The sequence below is a fragment of the Hylaeus anthracinus genome, unplaced genomic scaffold (genome assembly GCF_026225885.1).
Source record: "Hylaeus anthracinus isolate JK02 unplaced genomic scaffold, UHH_iyHylAnth1.0_haploid 3, whole genome shotgun sequence".
NCBI lineage: Eukaryota > Metazoa > Arthropoda > Insecta > Hymenoptera > Colletidae > Hylaeus > Hylaeus anthracinus.
The window spans coordinates 13,930,272-13,953,367 of NW_026535284.1; the positions used below are offsets into that span (position 1 = coordinate 13,930,272).

Here is a 23,096-nt window from a genome sequence, read left to right on the forward strand (position 1 = left end):
CGTCTGATATCATCTGATTCACCTAATATGTGATGAAACTTTTGGAAAAGAAGCGTAACGCCTTGGTCCAAAGGTTTATGTCATTTATTTCTAATTACTCGTTATGTCATTTATTTCTATTACTCGTATCGAGTGTCGTTTGATGAAAAAACATACGCATATCGAAGAATGTACATGGAATTCTGAGTATGTAACAGTAATCGAATAGAAAGTTAGGAGAAAGTATTCGCGACAAGTGTACAAAGAAAGATAAAGAAATGTACGATACTACATTGACAAAAAGCAGATTTCAATTAGAGGGGTAGTTATCGCACTCTTATCGATAACGTGGATTAATACATTAGTATCGAGATAGATAAGGCGAGAGGAATTCAGATGTGTTAACTATCGAAGTAGAATAAACCACAAAAAATTGATCGGTTAAATATATATCATTCAGATTACTAATTTATATTTTTTAATACATTTCCAAATATCTAGAGAATTTTGCTTCTAAACAGCACCCCAACTGTGGTGCAACTTCATAGGTGAAACGATGTTTAAGTTGTTCAATACACTAGCGACTCTCTGAGACATGTACTGCATAGATACGATAGGTCGATTACGTTACCGATAGGAGATAAGACAGAGAGCAACTCGTATCAGTTGATACTGCCCTCAGGGGCTGTAGCTAGAAGCATAGCTGCAGTACGGATTTAGCAATCCCGAGGTACCCGAGCTATAAGGGGGCTCGTAGAACAATTTCAAAATGGAACTACATAAAATTACGTTTAAATTTAAATAACGATACTACAGAGACATAGTTATAACGTTATTTCAAAAGAAAAGTTGCTCGTGCCGAATATCACTTCATATCGAAAACGAAACAGGGATTTTGATGAAATTGTAACTAGACGTTTCCCCAAGGTTGGTCATCCCCTAGTGGTGTAGATAGATGGTCGCGATTCATGGATACTAGCCGTTAACCCGCACGATCGACCATCATGCTGTGGACGAGAAGCACATCCAGGGAGAGAGGAAGAGGGCGTTGCAAAATGTCGAGGCCTGACACGAGGGTTCGAAAGGAAGTCGGCTTTCAGTCGCAGCTCGGCAGTCTGTACGGGACGATCGAGTTACGTATAGTGTAAGTACGGTGTGTGTTCTCGCGTATATGTACACGCGTACAGCGCATGTATTGGTGATCATAGGCGCAGCCTCGCGTGTGCACGCGTAACCGATACGCCGGACGAATTGACACACGCGCAGCAATGGCGTACCCCCCCGGAGAAGCCTGAACGTGTTCTCGGTCGAATATTCTTTTGTGTGGTGTGTGTGGTTGTGCGTAAGAGGGACAGATAATCCGAATAAAATATCGTATTCATGTAAGCCAACGATAGAAGCGCGAGACGTTAACGTAACACGGTCCCTGAAAGGTTGACAAACGAAGGAACGAGCGACGTTACGCTCGGACAGGAACGTCAGAGCCCATTACTCGTGGTATAATACACCCCAAGTCCCCACGGTTCTCACGGTTGACGGTTAGACCGTTCGTGAAAAGCTTCGCTAGGCAGAAATTTACGAGAGGCGTAAGCGCGACCGCAATGTAAGGATATCACCGTCGGAGAGATTCGTATGACGGGCTCCCGACAGAGTGAAGTGTGGATTACGTGCAAGAGGGATATTCGAGCTCAGGGGGAAGCAAAGAAATACCGTGTCGATATCGAAGACAAAGAATCGAGGCAGTCACGACGAAAAGATACGGAAAATAGAACTGGTCTGAGAAGACGCCGGTTCCAGAACGTTGTAAGCGTTTCATCACAGCATTTATTTCCTTTCCTGTCACGAAATATGCGATAAAACGTTTCGTTGGCCGTGTACATTGGGGGCTTCCTCGGTGTTGGATATACCCGATTGGTCCAACCCTTGGTTAAGGCGACCCTCTCACGACGATGAATCGTGTCTATACCTCTCCGCCTTGTTTGAAGCTGCGCCCGTGACATCGAGAAGAGTACCACGATCATTGACACGCTTGCATCGCAAGTACCGCTCCAAGGGGTAGAAAACGATCGAGAAACGACGAAACTAGAAAGAAGAAGGGTTATCGGGGTGCTGTCAAGAGGATATAAGATCGCCGGAAGATCGTTTTCGGCCGTTCCAACGAGCAATCGCGGCCTCAACGCTGGGCGAGACGGGGAAGAACGGATTGTCATCATTGGGGAGAATAATCGCGAGGATCTTACGAAATGAGAGCCTAGCGTCGGAGGTGGGTCGTTGGTCAGCGGGCGCGCAAGAAACGACGGTTCGCCGGCGGAAGCCTGGATAGTAGGAGGTTTCCAACATGGCCGCCGCCTGCTACGAGAAGGAAGTGGTGGTAGGTGCCGCTATACACGGACACGGTCATCACCATCACCACCACCATCATCATCACCATCACCATCACCATCACGGCGCGACGGGGCAGGCTAACCAGCAGCAAACCGTCCTACCGGCGGCTTCGACTATCCTCGACGCCACCACTGCCGTCGGCTCTGGTTCGAGTTCGTCCGCGAATACGACCGCCACTGCGGCTGCCACTGCTGCGGCGGTCGCGGCCGCAGCCGCTGCGGTTGCCGTCACCTCCTACAAGGACTACAAGGACTATTCGCAGCCTCTCCACGTGGACTGTAGCGTCGAATACGAACTGCCCAGTCAGGCGAAGCCACCACCCGGCGGCGGCGAACCCCTTCTCATGATACATCCCTGTTACTATCGTCGCGCCGAACGCGAGAGGAGAAGCCCCTTCGTCAACAATCTCCCGCCGCCGGCGAACGCTCCTATATCCACCTCGAGAAGGACTAGCAGAAGAAGCACGACTGCTGCTGCCGTCGTCGTTGCCACCGCCGCTGTGTCTTCGACATCGTCTGTGGCACCGTCCTCCACGGTCGTATCCTCGATTTCCACCTCGACCGTATCGTCGTCGACTTCCGCCACGGCCGTGTTATCAGCGACCGCAGCAGTGGTCGCGACCACCACCGATTCCGGCTCCGGCCTCGTATCCACTACCGGCCAGATGTCCGCGGCAATGGCAGCCTCCTATCGAGCGGCTCTCAACGCTGCCGCGACTCTATCCCAACAACAGAGACGACATCATCCCCAACAGCAGCCACAGCAACAACCCCAACAACAGCAGCAGCAGCATCATCTCCATCGAGCACCTCACGTCCAGCCTCACCCTCATCACGGTCAACAGCAACAACAGCAAAGTTCGGTGACGCCGACCACGTCCGGCGCGGAACTGATTTCTGCCGACGAGAAAGCAGTCATATCAGGTATTTATCAGCACTACTTCCGAGCGATGCGTGCTCACAATCATCAGCAGCAACAGCAACAACCTCAGCAGCAACCGGCCCAGCAGCCCCAGCCGCAGCAGCAGCAGCATCGAACCACTCATCAGCTTCATCATCAACCTCACCAAAGCGACAGAAGTTCCTCCTCGTCGTCGGTAACACCGACGGCCACGTCGATCTCTGGCATCCTACGGCAGAGTTATCAACAGACGTACAACGCGACGAGTTCGAGTACGGGTTCGTCGAGTCATCTACGCGTCGCGACGGCCTCCGCGGTTGTCGCTCATCATCCGTACAGACGGCCGTCGGCGACGTTGCTATCACGAGCGGCATCGCACTTGGGACATCAGACTTCCTCCTCATCTTCCTCCTCCTCTACGTCCATCGGTGCTTCCAGCGGTATTTCCTCCGGCAGCGTTTCCAGCTTGTACGCGAGTACGATACACAGGCATCACGCGACCTCGCTGCACGCCCTTCAGGCGGCCGGTTTTTACGAAACGCCGGGTTATCATGCGCTCTTGCCGCAGAGTTAGGTGATCACTAACCCTCGCGAGGCTGACCCGGTTGCCAGCGTTCATTTATTCACGTAATCCGGGCGCAGAGCCGCGCTCCTCTTTCCTATTGTGCGACTTATCTCTTCCACTCGTTAAAGAGTATACGGGTTAGTCTAGTACACACGCCGGGATACATCTAGCTCTGCGTTCGTACCCACCTACGTATGTATTACATACGCGTAGATGTATCGTGCATACGTGTACGTGTACGTATATGATGTACGGACGGTGTATGGTCGCACACAACGATCGTACGTGCCGTGTTCGTTCGTGTTGGCAGTGTGCGGGTGGCCGGACGGATGGGCAGAAAGCCGCAGAATAAACATACGGAACCGTGTACACACTACACACACACACTACACACACACACACACACACACACACACACACGTACATCTCGACCCAGGGACAGATGGAGGGAACGAGACAACAGAAATGGTCGTCTGTACGCATCGAGCGATTCCATCCACCTGCGATACTCTAGCGCTGTTCAGGTATAAAAATCCATTTGCTTAGGTCCGTATTAACGACTTATTTTTAGCCGTACTTTTCGGCCGGACATGATTTTCCGTGCGTAAAATCTTGGAAACCGTGGGAGGGTGGGGTGGGGTGGGGGGACGCCTTTCATCGATGAAGCAACCTATTATCGTATAAGTTCGCCTCCGGAATACGTCGCACCGGATTTTACGGTATTTTCCTATCCGCTCGAATGCCAACGGATCGCGGTCATCGCTCTCGACAATAGTATTTTTAGGTCGTTCGATCGATGAACGAGACCGGGAACGTTAACGAAACACACTTACCGATATAGTATTAGACGCATGTTTTTCCACCGACTAGCTCTCGTAGAATTGCATTAGCCGACGTATCGATATCATTCCGACGGGCGAGTTCGTTTCGACGTTCTATCGCCAATTGCACGAACCACCGATTTATACGAGCTCCGAACGACAATCAACGCGAAATCGCGAGTGCCAAACTTTCGAGCGCAACCGACGGCGAGACGTTAACCGACGGGGTTTCGAACGTCTTCGAACAAAGGGACGTGGGGAGGACACGGGAAGCTTGTCTTTTTTTTTCATCTCTCATTTTTTTTTTTTTCTTTCTTTGCTTCACGTTTCGCGAGCATATACGGGAAATGACAGTATTCACCGGCTACGTAGCGATCGTAGTCGTCCCGCTCTAACGGAACGTTCTCCCTCGCCGTTTCGCTTCCTCTCTCGCGTAGCATCTCTAGAAACCCGAGGTCCGAGAGAGCTGGTCAGGATCTCTTCTTTTTTTGTCCTGCGCCCTTTTCAAAGAGCGCGCTCAAGGAGAAACGACGAGGACCGTATTTCGTTACACGGTAACGATCGATCAACGTGACCGCACGACCGCACCGGCGGTACGGGCGAGCCGAGGCGAAGCGAGACGAAGCGAGGCGAAACGAGACGGGACGGATCTGGGCGGTTACGGGACGGGAAGGGACGAGAGAGACGAGGAGAGACCAGACCAGACGAGAAGGGGGCGCGGTCAAGATGGGGATCGGTAGAGACGAAATCGGGAGACGACGAGCTTCGCATAGGGCAAGAGGGAGCAGGATGCGTCGACTTGTATTCCGAAAACACCGACGACCATGTGGACGCATGCGGACGTTAGGCTATGCACTCGCTAATGCGAACCTCAGCCGACTCCTATATAATTTCACTCGAAAAATGCTCGCAGGGGGAGGTTGCGTGAAACAAGGGAAACGAGTCGCGTTCTTCTCTATTTTGTTCTGTATTACCTCTTAAGCCCGGCGACTAACTTGCAACAGAACATTGTAACGTAACGCGAGCAATTCGCTTAGTCTGGACGGACTCTTGCGCTCTTGCGTGCTCCACTGGTCTGTCGGTTTTTTGACGAACCTCTTTGATCGTCTACTTTTCACTGAATTGAGTAGGAAGCATTTAGAGAGAATTCAGCCGAGAGTTCGAAGCGAGCATTCGTGATTCGAAAAACGACCTTGTAACGTAAACGCTGGTACCGAACCGTACAATTCGTGTCGAGCAGTTACGTTACAGCGTTCTGTTGCAAGTCAGTCGCCGGCTTTATACACAGAGATTACAGATACAGCGAAGGAACTAGACCCATCACGGCTAAAAAGGGAAAGAAAATCACGGTGTCCTGTCTGACTTTGTCCACCAACGCATGCGAAACAAGTGGATGGTTACGCGCGAGTTCTCTCAGGGTACCGCGGTTTTTTCCCCTCTTTTTAGAGGGTGAATTTTAGGAACTTTAGAGGAAGAAGTAGAAATGAGAAGGGGTAATAACGTTTATTTTTGTAGGCGAAGCTCGTGTTGATTTCTCTGAAGCCTTGGAAGATTCGCATTCGAACCTCGGGAGGGGGAAGAAACAATTTAACGGTAATTGGGGAAGAATTGAGCGGTTGCGAAGGGCAGAGATGGGCACGATTTTATTCGAATAATAGAAGGTTAAGGTAAAATCTGTGTAAGGTTCCTCCTTTGATGTTTGGTAGGAAGGGATTAAGTTGTAAATCTGAAATTTCAAGGTTGGATAGGTATGGCGAGGTTTTTCCTATTAAAATGAGACCCCCTTGCTTGGATTATTCTCAATTGGAAACAAATTCTATTAAAAAATAGTAAGGATGTGATCGTGTTTGAATTAATTTTCGTTCATAGCGTTTTTCGTTTAATTTCTCGAGATACACGTGGAGTATCCGATAAATAGAGTTGGGTATTTCGGGCCACCCTGTATTTCTAACGCGTACTGCGTTTGACACGAGGCGCAATCGCGCGCCTTCCAGCCGGTCGGTAGCAAATACATTTCCTTGGTTATAGATTGCTCGTACGGTAGAGGGTTAAACCTCGTCCACTGATGGACGTTTATACGACGTGGAAGGAAGGAGGGCATTATTGTGCCTCGTTGAAACCCCCGTCGAACTCGTTATATAAAATATGACGTCGACATTAGGTAATTAGGAAGCGTCGCCGTCAGAAACGTTGTCTCCGCTGTCTTTGAAAAGGTTTCGCTGGTCGTTTTCTTCTCGTTTATCGTTCCGTTGTTTCCACTGCTCGACGTCGAACGTTATTTTTACGTTTCGAAACGTTCGACCTCGAAACCATCGAGGAGTGGATGTCGTCGATTATTCTCCGCTTCGAAATCGCCTTCCGAGAACAATTCTGACCATCGCGAACGCTACGGAGCGCTTCTAGCGCGTTAGAGATTCGATTCGATAATATTCTGAATCGGATTTTCGTGCGAAAATATATGTTTGGTGCGTGCGCGAGACTTGCGAAGCCGCTTTGTGAATTCGCGTCGGGCGCACACAGAGCCGCTTCTCGAGCAGCGGCGGCTCGTTCCCGCCACTTACCCTTCGTCGTCCATCTCGACCGAGCATTTCCGCCCCGCTGTTTTTGCTCGTTCAAAGGGAACGGACCTCTTAGCGCCAAAGCAGAGGGAAGCAAAACGGATACAGAGCCTAAATACAGTTACTTAGAGCGTAGATGTATCGCTGACGGGAGGCTACGTTTCGATATCTACACAATCGTTCGCCTTGTTCGCTTTTTTTTTTTATTAACAAACGCCAACTGATAGACTCAAGGTCTGTTACAAGTTCGAACTTTGACCAAAGTTTAAGATTTTTTTTCTGGACGACTCATTCATATTTTTTAATGAAATTGACTACGCTTAATAACGCTCTTTATTTTTCATGGCATTAGTACCGTATGATATTTATTTGACCTATTGAAATCGTCTTCATTGGTAGACCCATTGCGTTACACGAAACCTCTGAAAACACAAATTACGTTGGTTCGGTGGTTTTCGAGAAAAAAATACTTTCGACAAAGAGCATCTAAAGTTTGAACTCCAGTTTATATCAGCCTGGAGCGACTCATGTACGAAGTCATATATCTTACGAAAACGTGAAACAAGAAATATAAAAATTCCAAGATCATCTTACCGAGCATGCCTCCTTAATTCGTATGGAAGATTTTGGAAAATTGCTCATAAGTGACTTCGGGCAATTTCCGGTAAACGAGACCGTTGGGAGAAAGGAAAAATAGTGGTAGTTAGAAGGTCGTTAAAAGGATCCTTGTGGCTATTCGGTTTTTTTCCTTTCCATTTGTCGACTATCTATAAAGTTTCGCCGTAATCTGCCATCGGGCGGACGTAGCCTTCCACGTCTCTTCTAATTCTTTGTACAGGGTGTTCCCAGAGTTTGCGTCAACGTTTGTCGAAAATAATTAGACACTCAAACTTTGTGCTTATTGGGCTGATTCATAAATAACTTCCGCTGCAGGTGTATGTCAAGTCTGGATCAGGTAACAGTTTTTAATTTGTCTATTATATAGGAACAGGTGATAATCAACGATCACGATTGTACAGTTGTTTAAGATTCATTCACCGATGATCTATTTGAAAATCAATTGTAAGCCTATTAATCAATTTTTGTTTGCTAAGACAATCTAGAAGTGTGGCTGATGTAAACTAGATTGTTATCTATCGCTAAGATGGCATTATATGGCTCCATGGAAAACATTTCAAAAAATTGTCCAGAAAACCATACTGATAGATGAAATTAATTCTCTCTGATACTATTATCAAAATAAACAAATATCACTCAATTCGATTATATTAGGTTGTCCCAAAAGTTTCTTTCGTAATTTGCACTCAATTATTTTCTGTAGCAGTGTTTATATGAATAGACAAACTAATTCCTTATTTGTTGATGTTGTACCAGTAATGGAGCAAAATGTATCGTACACAATTCAATGATGTAACATTAGACGTAAAATATCGTGTATGTATCGGTTTGTCCGGAAAGTTCATGCCTATTTTTAAGAAAACTTCAAAGCCACATTCGAATATTGATGCATGTTTATTGAATTACATATGTAATTCGTTCCACAACCTTTGCACCTTTTAAGGAGTGCGCACGTGTTATTCGTTTTCAACCATTCCGACGTATTCAGAACCGTACCGCCTACTAAAAATCGCCATGGACTTTCCAGACAACCCAATATTACTTGTTATTAAAACGAAAGAAACTTTTGGGACAACCTAATACATCATAAAGTGTCGCCAAACGGAAGTTACTTACGAATCAACCCGACGCGTTCCAGTTACTCGACAAAGAAAAGATAGCAAAGCATCCAAATATTAAACTTCCTCCCCACATTGTACAAAGTCTCGAAACTCTTCTTCGCTAAAAATTTCGCCTCGAAATCAGCTCTTCGTTCTCTTCAAACACGCGCGTACCACGTCTCGGGACACCCCGTAGATACAAGGCGTAGATCGTTAACCGCTTGCTATGCAAAGGGATACGCTCGTAGAATTCGATTGTGATGTGTCGAAAGAAAGCGGAGGAGGAGGGGGGGAGGAGGAGGAGGAGGAGGGAGCCCGCGAGCTCACGAAAACTCTGGCACGGCGAGACGGTCGAATGTCAAGCAGCCCCAATAGGATCGAGCAACGCCTCTTAAAAAATTTTTTTTACGTCTCTCGTAACGAGTAATCGATCGTCGAACGGTGTCTCCCCGTCGGGTGCGCTGCGTCATGGAAAATGCACGACGAAATACGAACCCGCGACGCGCTACGCGCTGGAAACAAGCGACGACCGCTTCGTTACGTGCCAAATCGCGGGGACGGTGTGTCCCGCGAGTTACAGTTTTCCTTCGTCAGCTTTACAGTTCTCCGGTGTTACTCTAAGAGCCAGTGACGACTTCACGGGGGCCGTCATGGAATGGAAATAACGCTTTTTGCATCGGAAAGTCTGGTAGTTAGTTCTTAGAAGTCGGAACGATAGCGTGGGCGGGGGGGGGGGGCGGGGGAGAGGGGGGGGGTGGTGTTTGAAAAAGAACGAGAATAGGTCATTTTGAAGAGGTTGATTTTTTAACCGACTTCGAAAAGGAGAAGGTTACTCAATTCGACGTGTATTTTTTTTTTTTTTTTTAATCCAGTAATTGGTCGCACGTCAGTGAATAATACAAAAATACTGCCAGACGTTTTGCGTGGATAACCAAAGGTTGAAAGATGCCCACCAAGTTGCGTCGTTGCAAGGGTTACTTTACTAGGTCTGGCAGCCCTTGTGTTCGACGCAGAACGTCTGGCAATATTTTTATCATTATTCCCTATCTTCGTTCTTTTTCAATTAATAGAGTTTCCCAAGAACGGTTTATTTTCACTTGAGACTGTCCCCAGCGAAGTCGTCACCGCCACGTGTTTACCCTAAACACGACTTTCCTTTTTCCGAGTCAGTATTACTTCTTGCATTTAGATCGCGTTTCTTTCGATCGACCGCGTTTATCGTCGTTACTTCTTAAATAAAAAGGAAGACGAACCCCACGGAAGATTACGCAAGGGACGTCTTCTGGGGGTAGATAAGACGACGGAAAGAAGCGTCTCCTCGCAGCTGGGTAGCGGTTCGATGCCTGGTAACGGCGTACACGAATTTTTTTTTTTCCTTCTCTCCTTCTTTTTTTTTCGCAATCTGCCTTCCCTGGAAACGCTTCGGTTTAGAATACTCGCTCGCGCGTACTCCGACAGAAATTTCATCTTCCCGACCCCCGACGCGCTTATTTATCCGACCGTTCTGGTTTAGAACGGCTCGAAGCGAGCTCCCGACGCGTACACGTATACACTGTGTACCGAAACGTAGCCGTGGAATCACGGAAGAACCGGAGATTCTACGAAAGACGAGGCGAGAGCGCGGAAGAAAATTTCCTCGCGAGGAACTCTTCGCTCTGGAGTGGATCGATCTCGAGAATATACGCGGACCACACGTGCGCGTTCGACTAACGAGGGAAGTTTCCCTATCGGAAAGTCGAGAGGAAAAATTGAAACTTTGCGGAAACGTAGCTTTAACTGTACCGATAACTAGCCTGAGGATGTTTATGCAAACTCGGATTTTTACGGATACAGAAAACGAACTTTAACTCAACTTTCTGTGGACCAAATTTTTCTTTATTTGCAGACACTTTGAGAGGCGTTTACTTTTAAAAAAAAACTGGAATCACTTGGTACACAGGTTCGTAGAGGGTTAAACGAAAGTGTCTCACTTTCTAAATGGAACAGCATATATTAGGTCGTCCTATGAGTTCGTGCCGAAGACTGTGTCGAAATGTAATGAAAAACCACAGAAATTTTCTAGCGACAGTACAAATGGCTATATGAGAGAGATGAGAAACTATTGTGAAATGAGACAGATTATCTTTTCTTGTGACACTTGAGAGTATGTTTCGCGTATTAATTTGAGAAACAGAAGTATAAATGGCACGAACTTTTAGGACGACCTAATATATTATCGTTGATATTTAATACACTTTTGCATTTCTGCATGCTCTCGCACCCTTCTCGATGCTATCATTTGCCGCAAATGCATAAACATCTCCTGATAACTATTTTCTGTTTATGCACGTTTCTGCAGCGTTTCGAAATTCTTTTAATATCGTCGAGTTGCCAAGCATTCTTCGTAAAAAACAATATCGCGGTCCATGCGTATTTTGCCCAACACTTGCGGTTCCCAATCTCGAAATCGCTCTGCCCTTTCTCGAAGTTCGCGCAGAAATTTTACTCCGCATTCACGACTTATCGTTCCGCGATCGATTGGCTCCGTTCGAGTCGCAACCCGAATGGGAGGCATCGAGCAGAGAATAGAAAGGAAAAGGGGAATACGCCGTGGTTCCGGTAATTCTTTATTTCGCGTTGCATTCGGTGAATACGTGTATCCGTCGCGAGCGATTATCGTGTTTCCTCTCTTCTCCCCCCCCCCCCACCGTCTATCCACTCGTTCGATTTTCGTCTTCTTTCTTTTTTCTTTTCGTTTCTTTTTCGTCCCGCCGTCCGCAAAAGTCTGTTGTTTGATCGTCGTAGCCGGCGAGACCGAAAAGGCCGGTATATTTACTCTGTAACAAAACAAAAAAAAAAAGAAGAAAAAAAAAAGAAAAACGTGCTTCCTCCGTAAGCGGGTACGAGAAAAGTCTGGCATGAAGTATTTTGTCCTACGTCGCGCGTAATAACGAACTATAATGTAATAAATGTACGGTCAAAGCTTCTTCTTAATTCACGGAGATGCGTGTGTGCGCGCGTCGTGTTTAAACGGTGAAAAAAAAAAAAAAAAAGAAGAAGAAGAAGAAGAAGAAGAAATGAAAGAAAGAGACGGGAAGAGAGTATCTGTGCCTCGCCCTCCGCTATACTTGTGAACGTACTTTTGTGCGTACACAAAAGCTCGATTCACGTTCGACGGGCCGTCGTGAGAGCGAGACGAAAAGGAAAAGAGTACGGGGACGGAAGAAAAAGAAACGGTACGGGTTAGATAAGACGGCGCAAAGTACGCCTATCCCACGATTTACACGGAAGATCCTCGAAATATCGTGGATTATCAAAGTGGAAGGTTTCGTGCGGAATCGCGTCAAAAATTTAAAAAAATGTAGATAATTCAATCGTTTGAAGAACTTTTAGTGGATTCGGGCTGTACAAGCGAAGCTTTTGTTTTCGACAGTCTTTATATAGATCAAGGATATTTTGAAATTCCTGCAAAAAAAAAAACAAAAATATCGTGTAAATCGAGGCACAGGTGTGCACCACTTGAGTTTTCCACCGGTTCGTGCCCGTCGAACGCGAACCGAGCCTCGACGGATCATCGGGGCGCGTACACGCGCGCGTACACACCTTTATAGTTCACTACTGTTAACTCGGCCTTAAACAAAATGACGTAAACTGCCTCAAATTATTTAATATATTAACGAGCTAGCGCCCTCGCTACTTTGACTGAATACAAAGCCTAATCTCCTGTATAATTATACATACATATTATATATAAATATAAATATATATATATTATTAACGATCGCATCGCGAGCACGCGTGATCGCGCGGAGAGCGAAGGAAAAAAGGAAATTGGGGGAAGACAAGAGGGAATGAGTGATGCCTATGTGTATAGATAATGATCGATCGAAAAAGAGCGTGTACAGAGAGAGAGAGAGAGAGATAGAGTGAGAGATAGATAGATAGATAGATAGATAGAGAGAGAGAGAGAGAACGAGAGTGTGCGTGTGTATGTGTGCGCGTATATGTGGAAGAGACAAAACACGCAGCGTGTAGCGCATTTCTAAACGAAAGCTGTTCGCGAGCGCCGCTGGATTAGAGGACGGCGTAGAGAGCGTATATCGATTCAAACCCGGTAACGTTAACTCCTCGTTTATCGCGATATAGGATTTATCGGTTGGAAAGGAGAAACGGTCTTTCCGCTGGCCAGAGGAGGACTAAAAGCGGAGGGTAGAACGAGAAGAGGGACGAAAAGGGGGTTCGAGGCCGCCGCGACGTAGATCTCGTTGCTCTCGCGAGACGCACACACGAGATGCTTCGGATAAGCGACGAGGAACGCTCGAAGGTACTCCGTAGAGCACGAACGAGGACACGCTGAGACGAGTTTAAATGGAAGGTTTAGTTTTGCCAAGGAAAGAAAAACCAGGGGGGGGGGGGAACGGAGAATAAAGAGGCGTTTGAGTCGAGACGAGGGATGACAATTCGACCACCAGCCGGTACCCCGGATCAAGAGGGACCCACAGAAGTCCCTCTCTTCGGGGTGTCCACGTCTCTGGCCCGGGGCTGCCGTAAGTTGAGCAAAAGCAGACGCGTCGAGCCTTACGGCGACGTATTAAGAAATAGCAGACGGGGGAACTCGGTACAGAGCGTGTAAGAAACAAGGATACATAGCGATTTGCGACGTCATGTTCGGCTCGACGCGTTGAGCTTTCGCAGAGCTTAGACAAGAAACGACGATACGGGGATGTAGCTTTCCTCCCATGTTCTATGTGACACGTTATGCCAGGCCCGATCGAGCCTCGCAACCCTGCGTACGACCCTAAATGGTCTCGCGTATTCGAAATCGTCAACGTTCCTCTCGGCTCCGAGCCTCTTCCAGGAGACCGAGTGTCTCGAAGGACGGCCTGGGTTCCCGCATTATAGGGGCACGAGGAATACACACGACAATAAGGATCGTAGACGGTCGAACACGATCCATGCACCCCAACCAGCGGAGAGTTAATCGAGAAACGGACGAACTCCTACGGCTTTTATGGCTCCGCTCGTAAAGATATACCCGAGGCTCTTTTTCTGTGGAACTCGGGTGGGGTCCCCTTCGAACACCCGGTCCAGGAACACTGGGGCAGAAACGCCGACGGAGTAGGTAGACAGGCGAGAGGGCGGTAAGGGCAGGTACGCGGTCGAAGGTAAAGCTCCTCTTGCAAAGGGATGAGGAGCGAGCGAGCCGAGCAGGTAGTTTGCTCCAGGAAAGCACCGATCCAAGCATAAAGCGAACCGTAGCCATTTTCGATCCGGCGATCCTCTCCTGCTTCCACCCGAATTACAATGTTCTTGACCGTGGCTGGACCCCTGTCCAAGGGTCCACGCGAATTTTTCTTAAATTGGGCCTCCCCCGATCTTCGCGATGAATGATCCTCCTCGATCCCTCGGCCTCTCTCTCTCTCTCTCTCCCCCCCCCCCCCCCCTCCCTCGCGGCCTGGAGAAAGAGGACTGTTAGCCTCGCTCCTCGATTGAAAAGCTAAGCTTAAAAAGCACGAAGCGCGCCTAACAATGACCCTGTTCCTCTGACGCACCGAATTGTTCGCGTACCGAGAGTACACCGAGCGATTCAACGAACACACGTAACGCGGCACGTTATGCTATTCTTCGTACCCGCACACCCGGTTCCACCGCTCACGTACACGCACGCATGTCGGCCCTGGTAATTCTTTACCCTCGTAATTCGCTTCGAGTTACCGAGTCTTTTTGAACGCCGCCCGGAGTTGTTTCTTCCCTTTTTCTCTCTTTTTTTTTTTACCCAGCGGTTCATATCCGCGAGCTTTTCGGTTCACCTTGTACGCCATCCGTGGACTTTCTCGGAACGGGGCGTTCCCGTGAGTAATTTTCGTTTTCCTGCGACAACGTATGACCAATTTGTCCAATTTTCCGTGGAACTCGTTCGCTCGGTTTCGACGCGTTCGCGTGTTTTTTTTTTCTTTTTTTTTTTTTTTCTTTACAATGCCTCCGCGGCTGTGCGTCAACCGAAGCCTTAAGTGCTTCGTCATTGAAGCCTACCGGCTGTCTCGTGGTTTCGAAGATTTAGAAACGTCCACGGTTTCCATTTAAAACTGCTTCGAGGGCACCCTTCTAAGACATCCTTTCGCGATGTTAGCGTTCGTTAGACCGGGGATGATTATTTTATCTTCTAAATGGAGCGATAGGTGTATCTTTCGTGTATCTTTGGATTTGTGTAGCTTCTCATCAATTTCCCCGTGTAACGATTTACTATGAATGTCTAGACGTAGTTTGGTGGTGATTATGAAAAAGTTGAACGTGAAATTTTTCTTCTGTCTCGCTTTAATACGGTATATTTTTCGATTCTAAAATGTTTCGCGATCGTCAGCAAAACTGTCATTTTGATATAAAAGCAACCGTACGTACGCGTGCCGATATACCTCAGGGGTGCGACAGTATCAAAAATAAAATTTGTTTAATAGAAAACTATTTAGACATACCAATCTCAAATTTCGCGCCTTTATTCGTACAATCTCGTTAAAAATATTTGAAATCGTTATCGAGGTTTGGAAAAACGTACACAGTTGGTTCGAGCCTGGATCGCCGCGCTGGGGGGTTTCGATCTTTCGATAGTCAAACCGGAGGGTAGATAGCGGAAAGAGCGAGAAGTGCAGAGGGAGGAGGCGCGATTCCCGAAAGCACCGAGCCGGGCCATAAAGGAGAGACGTCCATGTGTCACGAACGTCAGGATATTATGGGTTACTGTCTATGGATAGTCCCAGCGATTTGAAACGATGGACCACGCCCAAAATGCCTGCCATCTCCGCTTCGACAAAATTTCTCTCTCTGGCTCTCTCGCATTTCTCTCTCGTCCCGTTCCTCTCTGGACGATCGATCCTCTTTCCTCGCGACACAAGCTGGCAAAAATTTACCGCCGGTAAAAGTCGAACCACGAAACGGGACAGCCGAATACGCCCCTAGCTGGAGCGACCCGAGGCCTGCCTCTCTGGCCAATCGATAACCACCTCTTGGTGCCTCCACCGTTTGACAGCCTTCGCGACATTTCTCTCCGTGGGTTATTTCTCTCTTCCTTTCCTATTTTTACGCCCACCGATTGCCTATCGTACTTTCGTCGCTTCTCTTTTCTACTCTCACCTTTCCTTTCGTTCCCTCGACCGACGACCCCGACGCGACATTTTCCTTCCCCTCGTGAAAGCGGAACGACTACGCGCCCCCCCCCCCCCCCCCCCCCCCGTTGGTAAAAAACGAAAAATTAACGTTCGTTTCGCGTCGATCAGATTTTTTTTCTGCTCGGTTTTCGCCACGTGCTCTCCTCGTCTCGAACGCTGCTCGCTCGAATCGCTCCGCAGATGGGTAAAATGTCTCGATTGGAAGTATCGAATAAGTTACGAGAGATCCGTTACGTAATTAAAAGTCGAAAGGGTTGCGAAGCGTATAAAATTCGAATTGTTGCGTAACGCGTGCAATTTGGATTCTACGCGCTTCCCACGGCCCACGCAAACGTTTAAACAAGAATAAACCGATCCAGCAACATTTTGCCCGCATCTGCCCATGTGGCACCTCCACCGTCTCCAGCATGCTGCGATCTCGAGTTTAGAGGCGACCCGGTGCACAGCAATGGTAGTATCGGTTCTATCGATCACCGAAGTCGAGCCGAGTACAATGCGCTACGGTGCCCTAGCGGGTGATTATTTAGGGGCTCAACCCGCGTGAATGTTTCGATCCCCGACCCGTCGATCGCAGTTAACGCGGATAACAACAATTACGAGTTGTCGTCCAATGATGGAAGGTCGAGGAACCATTGGGAAACGATTGTTGTTTTTCCTATGGTTTAATCGCGATTAAATAATATCACGTTCGAATGACCTAAAAAGCTCCCTGCTTGAAAAGCTTTCGCGAGTGTCTCCTCTGTCTCGCTTCGAACTCATTTCCTGCGCACGTGGGAACGCAGCTTTACGTTTCGATCGAGCGTATCTATCATCCGTTCGCTTTGGAAAGCGTTTACCTTGCTCGATCGTTCGTTAAAGTTCGCGAGCCAATGTTGCTTCTTTGCTCAGAGCTCGAGGAAGCGTGTTTCCCCATCGCAAGAGGAGAACGCACTTTGCCTTTTCTTTTTCTTTCTTTCTCTGCGCGAAACAGCGATAGAAGAATGCGTACTTCTACCCTCTACTTTTTATTTTTCTTTATGCGCGTAACTGCGCCTCGTGTCGCTTCGTTTTCGCCGACGATCCTTCTCGGTTCCTCGAACAGTCACGGGAAGGACTATTGGGGGGGGGGGGGGGGATGAGGCTAGCTAACCAACTACTACACTACTGTATTATCGATAAAGGAAAATGATTAAAAAAAAAAAAAAGAACATACCTACGCATTTAAGATAATGTACAAGTCTCTAGTGTGATACATTTCTACGCTTATTCTCTAACTAGTAGTCATGAAGTCTAAAGTAAACGATACCTCGTTGTGGTTTGTAACGCGGATAAAACGAAAAAAAAAAAAAACGTAGCTCTGTAATAGGATAAATAAAATGGAAGAGAAAGGGCGTGCTGAGAACCGTATGGGCGAGTGAACGCCGAGTAAAAAAAAGTAACAAGTAAGCGAGTAACGAATAAAGCAGACGTGTCGCGATGAAGAATCCGCTTAGAGTCGACTTACAGAAGGAAAAGAGAAAAGATAAAAAAAAAAAAAAAAAAAACGAAACGAAGGAAAATTTAATAGCGAACGGCGCCCATTGTAACCGTAGAATGAAATTGTCCGGCGGCAGACGTCCTAATTAATCGCAAAAATAACGCTAAACGAAAAAAATAAAAAACATTGTATAAGCGAGCGCCAAAATATCGTTCGACTCGAGAGGAAAGAAAAGAACAAAAAAAAAAAAATAAAATAAAAATAAAAATAAAATAAAACTACACTGGATAATAAGAGAAGCGAAGTGCGCGCGTGATTCGCGGATCCACGAATCGCGGATGGGCTGGATCCGGAAAGAGCGAATGATCATTTCCAAAACACGTGTGCGTGGTTCGACCGATTTCGTCAAATGTATGCATGTGTGAGATTTACGCGCAGAGTATTTCGAGGATATAGTGTTCGGCATGTACATAAACCTGTATATACGAACGAATCACTGACTGTACAATACCACCCAAATATATTTATATTTCATGTTAAAACTAGCTTTAATACGCTTCATTCTTCATGCTCGAGTTGCAGTGGAGCGTTCACGAATATTCCTTCCTGTGCGAACACATTTTTTTCTTTGAAATTACGAACCAGGTGGTTCTAACAAGGGAAGTTGGGAAATTGGTACAATGAATCCTGTGTAGCACCGTCTCGGAACGGCCAGGACTCTCGACTAACATTTGGAATATAGCGGAACCGGAATGGGGAAAGTGGAGGCAGGGATTTCCAGAGAATTGAATCGACAGATTTTACTAACGGCGATATGACGCGTGCGTATCGTCAAGGAGAACCAGTCCACCTGGCTCGCGTACGGAGTTTAATGATCACCGAGTGAGTCTTCTTATTTCCGTTGCGTCGCTGTCTCTTCCGTTTTCCTTATTCCATCCTATTGCGTCACGCACGTATTAAATAAATTATGCGACGATCCCGGTGGCTCGTGGAACACACGTGAAATTACATTCCTTCGCTCGACTTGAGCCTCGATTAATTCCACAAATGGGAGAAACGTAATTAACGGAACAAAGACATAAACATATAGAAATCGAGTTTTACACTGGGACGTAATTGTGTACCAAGCTTTCGTTCGTCCCGATTTGAAAATTGTGTCCAATCGCAGTAGACAAAGGGTCCTGAAGGATTAACGCGTTAACTGCGGTGACTTTTTCCGTGGATTTTCACATTACCTGGTCACACCTCGCAATGGAACAAGTATCCCAGCCGGGGAATTACGTGTAAATAAAACGTGCAATCACTGTTCTCGAAGCAAAAATACTTTTTTCTATATTTCTCAAAGTATAGAATTAGATCTACGTGTATGTTTCGTTTAAATGTAATTTCCAAAAAAAAGTTTTCACGAAAAAAAAAAAAGTCTTCCGAAAAAAGGGGGACCAGATTTTGTCCCAGACATCCTCCACAAATTTAGTCGAAAATAGTGGAAAAATTGCACAGAGATATCTCGTTAGAAGTGTGGAAACGGAAAACCCTAACCTTCGAATAAATCTGAAGTCTGTCTCCATCTTTGTCTCCTTTCCTCCTTTGAACATTTTCCAGAGAAGGAAACCTAGTTTCCACCGTCGTCCCGCGTCGCACCAAACGCATAAAAAGTCTCAAGCTTCGTTCAAGTAATTTTTAAACACACTGTAGACGACGCAAGAGGTTTTTTTAACCCGCGAGCTCGTGACCTCTCGGTTCGAACTGAATAAACTTGCATGCGTAAGGTGCGCGACCCGACACAATGAAATACAGGAACCACGGCTTCCTGGTGCAATTTCAGCTTTTGTCGTGGTTATTTTCGTCACGGTGTATTTCCATTCTATTTAATATTCCTTCACCCCCGACACCATCCATTGTTTCTTCTCTCTCTGTCTGTCTGTCTCTCTCTCTCTCTCTCTCTCTTTTTTTTTTTACTTTCCACTGCGTCGCGTATAACGTTTTCCACCAGAAACGATTTTCCAGAGGTGTATCGGAGGGGGCGGGCGATGGCCGACGACGCGATTAAACGTGGGCCCTGGGCATAAATACGATGACTCCACGATTCTTTGTTATTCATGATATTCCGGTGAATACGCCGCTTTTCGTAGTGTAGTTGCCATGACGTCATTAGTCTTCCATTGTATTCGATGACACGCTTCTAACCGAACTTCGATATATGGAATTATAGCCGCCTTGGGAATTGTGGGCCGCTCCACCGTGCACGTAACGCGTTTGCGGACGTGGATGCGAAACTTGGCGAAACTTTCGACGATTCGTGAACCTTTTAAGTTTTTCCGCGAAACTCTGGACAGAAGGTTGGGCGTTGGACTCCTGGAGGCCTGCGTAGGCTTTCGTCACAGCTGGAGGGTCCCTGGAGATTAACCCTTGGGGCCACCGGCTCTAATACTCGCACAAAAGGCAAACCTTGGGTCAATTACCTGAAATTGACACTATTATAGTCCAAAACTTCCTTTCTCGCCATAAAATATATTGCATTCGGTTTTTGCAATCGTAATTGCGAATAATGATTGCAGCTGGGAGAAGTACGTGTAATGGGCTTCCAATGGTACAATTAATCCTTTTATGATCGTTTCTTTTGGAAATGTTGGCGAGGATAATAGATCCTCTGCGGAATGTTTTCATATTAGTCATGAATAGTCTGAGGATTTTATGTATTTATGATACAAGTTGATACAGTAGATACATAGTATATAAAGTAATATACTAAAATGCATAACCAAAAGGTATCTGGACTCGTACAAAAAAGAAATAGTAACACTATTCCATTAATTAATGAATGATGTAATTATAACGAATGAATGAATTATAATGAATTGTATATGAATTATATACAATAATATATACAAATATATATACATATTTTTTTTGTATGAGTGCACTTTTGGTATTTGGTATTTATATATAATATATATATAATATATATATATATACTATACAGGACCCATATATATAATAAATATATAAATATATACAATAATGATGAATTATATACAAGACACATTACGTATACTTTTCATATTACTCTGCGCCATAAACGCATAAAATCCGCAGTCTAGCCATAAAAGAATGTAAGGAACCACCACGGATCGAAAGTTGTTTATCTCCTTCCCCCATCCTCATATTTTATCTACGTGAGAATTATGCCCGCCTCTGGGCCTCACCCCGTAGCCCAGGGTCCCATAAAATTCGAGACCTGTAACCCAGCAGTTCCAACACGGGTATAATCAAAAAATAAATAGATGACGTCGTTCGAAAAACGTCTATTCCGATTTCGAGTGGTCTTGCCAGGTTTTGATTGATATCGCGCACGATACATGGAATATCGAAGCTCGGTGGCTCACGATGCACACGCGCGCGTTTCGAGCATCGCATCATCGATCGTCTCCTTAAATGAAAGAAGTCTGGTTCGATTGTATCTCAGAGTGCAACCAGCGAGATACGCCTCGCAGCCGTTCGACTGATATGTTTTCGAGCTGCAAATTTTCGCACGTTCCCGCGATTTCCTTTTAGCGTACCGCGAGTTACTACGCCAACACTCTGGACGACGGTATGTATACATTCCTCCTGCTAATTTGTCCAGGGAACGAGAAACTTCTTTTTTTTTTTTTCCATTGGTAGATTTTTAGTGTAGAGGCTGTGACGAGATTAGGTAGGATGTGTGATTCTGGAACTTGCGGTATGTGGATATAGGATTGCCCCTCTGCTACGCCTATGCGTGCATAGTTCTCCAAGGAACGAGGAATTTCTCCTTTTTTGATTGGTAAATTTTTAGTCGAGAGCCTAGCTGGAGATTAGGTGGCATATATTAGATTGTCCCAAAAGTTTCTTTCGTTAGTTGCATTCAATTATTTTCTGTGGCAGCGTTTATAGAAATAAACAATCTAATTTCTTAGACATTAATGCTGTAACAGTAATGAAGCGAAATGAATTGTACGCAATTTTGTAACGTAACATGAAACATAAAATATTGTGTATAAATTAATTATTAATAAAACGAAAGAAACTTTTCGGACAACCCAATACTATTCTGGAAATAGTAGTGTGTGGGGCGTGAGATGTCGGGAGCCCCCCTGCTACGCCATTGCGTGGAATCTGCGTGGTTCTCCAGCGAACGATTACCATCTTCTTTCCCTATTAGTAAATTTTTAGTTGTCACTCAGCGAGTCCGTCCTAAAATTAAGTAGGATATACATATTCTGGGAATTGTAACGATAAGATATCTTAGGCATCTCAGAATATGTTATTCTTCGTCCTGCTACGTCAATGCGCGGAATCTCCATGGAATAACAAAAATACCCTTTCCTCCGAGAAAGGGTTCTTTCCGGATTCCGATGCTCTGGAAAGAATTTTTCGGGTCTCTGACTCTGTTCGAACACATTTTCGACGGGTTACGCCAATGGACGAGGCTTATACTATACAGGACCCATGGAACAGTGAAAAGGATAAGCGTAAGGGGTCTCGGATAGCCCAGTCGCTGAGCTCGCAGGCGATTCGAATAACGCACCAGGTAACCCAAGTGTTGATTCTTTTCGCGGATCATGCATACGATTGTATCCTCGAGTTGTCAAAATTGGTCGACGCCGAAGAAAAGGAGGCCAGATGTTCCGAATGGCAAAAAGAAACGTGTGCGTGTAGGTATTGCGACAAGTAGAAAATTTAATGAATCGGCTTCCGTTCTCTCGCGTGTGAATCGATATCGGAGAGTCGAAGACACAATGTGCAATCATGTATTTCTTTTTCGGACAATAAAGATGTAATTTGAAGGGTGGGTCGAAACGCGAAAAGAAACAAAACGAAAGGAACGAAGCGATTTAATTTTCTGTTTCGCGGACAGCTGCTGGAATTTTACAATGACGTACTTGTAGTGAAAGTTTAAAGTTTCCTTTGCAATAGCTTTTAACCTTCTATATTGACATTGGCATTGACCTTGCGCGAAGAGGTTGCGCTTTCGCTACTACGCGTAAGAATATTCCTCGATGCAATTTAGTCATTTTGGAGATTTATCTGTTCGTGCTTAGACCAAGTGCTATGTAGTCCCAAGGAAGTATCCTAATTCGTGTAAAAGCAGAACGTGTTACAATAGGAAAACACGTGAAAGGAAATCGTTCTATGGAAGGTGATCGTTTAGACACGATTGTAGGAGTGGTTGGAACGATTGGAATTTAAAGTTCCAAATGTTTAGTTGCCATCATTGTTATAGAGTAATACGAGCCGATTATCCTCTAACATATAATAACTTTCGGGGTTAAGTCGATAAGCTGTTCGTCCACCCTAGAACCTCGCAGGATTAATAACATAAAGGCTGGTCTTTAGTTGTGACGAATTTGTAACTAGTTTTGGTGCTAAAATACTTCCTAGAAATATGACGATTGTATTGGACGAAGTATACGACAGAATATTTCTTTTAAAAAGTCGATCTTGATTACATCATTGACATCAGTTTGATAAATAGATGCTCCTGCTTTAGAAATACAAATTGAATATTTATTTTTACAATCGAAAAACCATGGGGTACTTAAAGTTAAAT

The 23,096-nt window shown here is 45.9% G+C and overlaps 1 protein-coding gene and 1 long non-coding RNA gene across 2 annotated transcripts; both read left to right on the forward strand.

Moving 5' to 3' along the window:
• The first annotated feature begins 631 nt into the window (after positions 1–631).
• On the forward strand, positions 632–4,159 carry LOC128893832 (centrosomal and chromosomal factor-like). Its single transcript, XM_054155089.1, has one exon. The coding sequence runs from the start codon at positions 2,318–2,320 to the stop codon at positions 3,836–3,838; it is 1,521 nt and encodes a 506-aa protein (XP_054011064.1). The 5' UTR covers positions 632–2,317; the 3' UTR covers positions 3,839–4,159.
• A 5,498-nt stretch (positions 4,160–9,657) lies between these two features.
• On the forward strand, positions 9,658–17,419 carry LOC128893844 (uncharacterized). The gene is made up of 2 exons (XR_008461411.1): positions 9,658–12,802; positions 12,843–17,419. It is a non-coding gene; the product is annotated as an uncharacterized LOC128893844 (long non-coding RNA).
• The last annotated feature ends 5,677 nt before the right edge of the window (positions 17,420–23,096 follow it).

Coding starts and splice junctions, on each gene's coding strand:
- LOC128893832 (XM_054155089.1), top strand. CDS start 2,318: ATGGCCGCCGCCTGCTACGAGAAGGAAGTGGTGGTAGGTGCCGCTATA.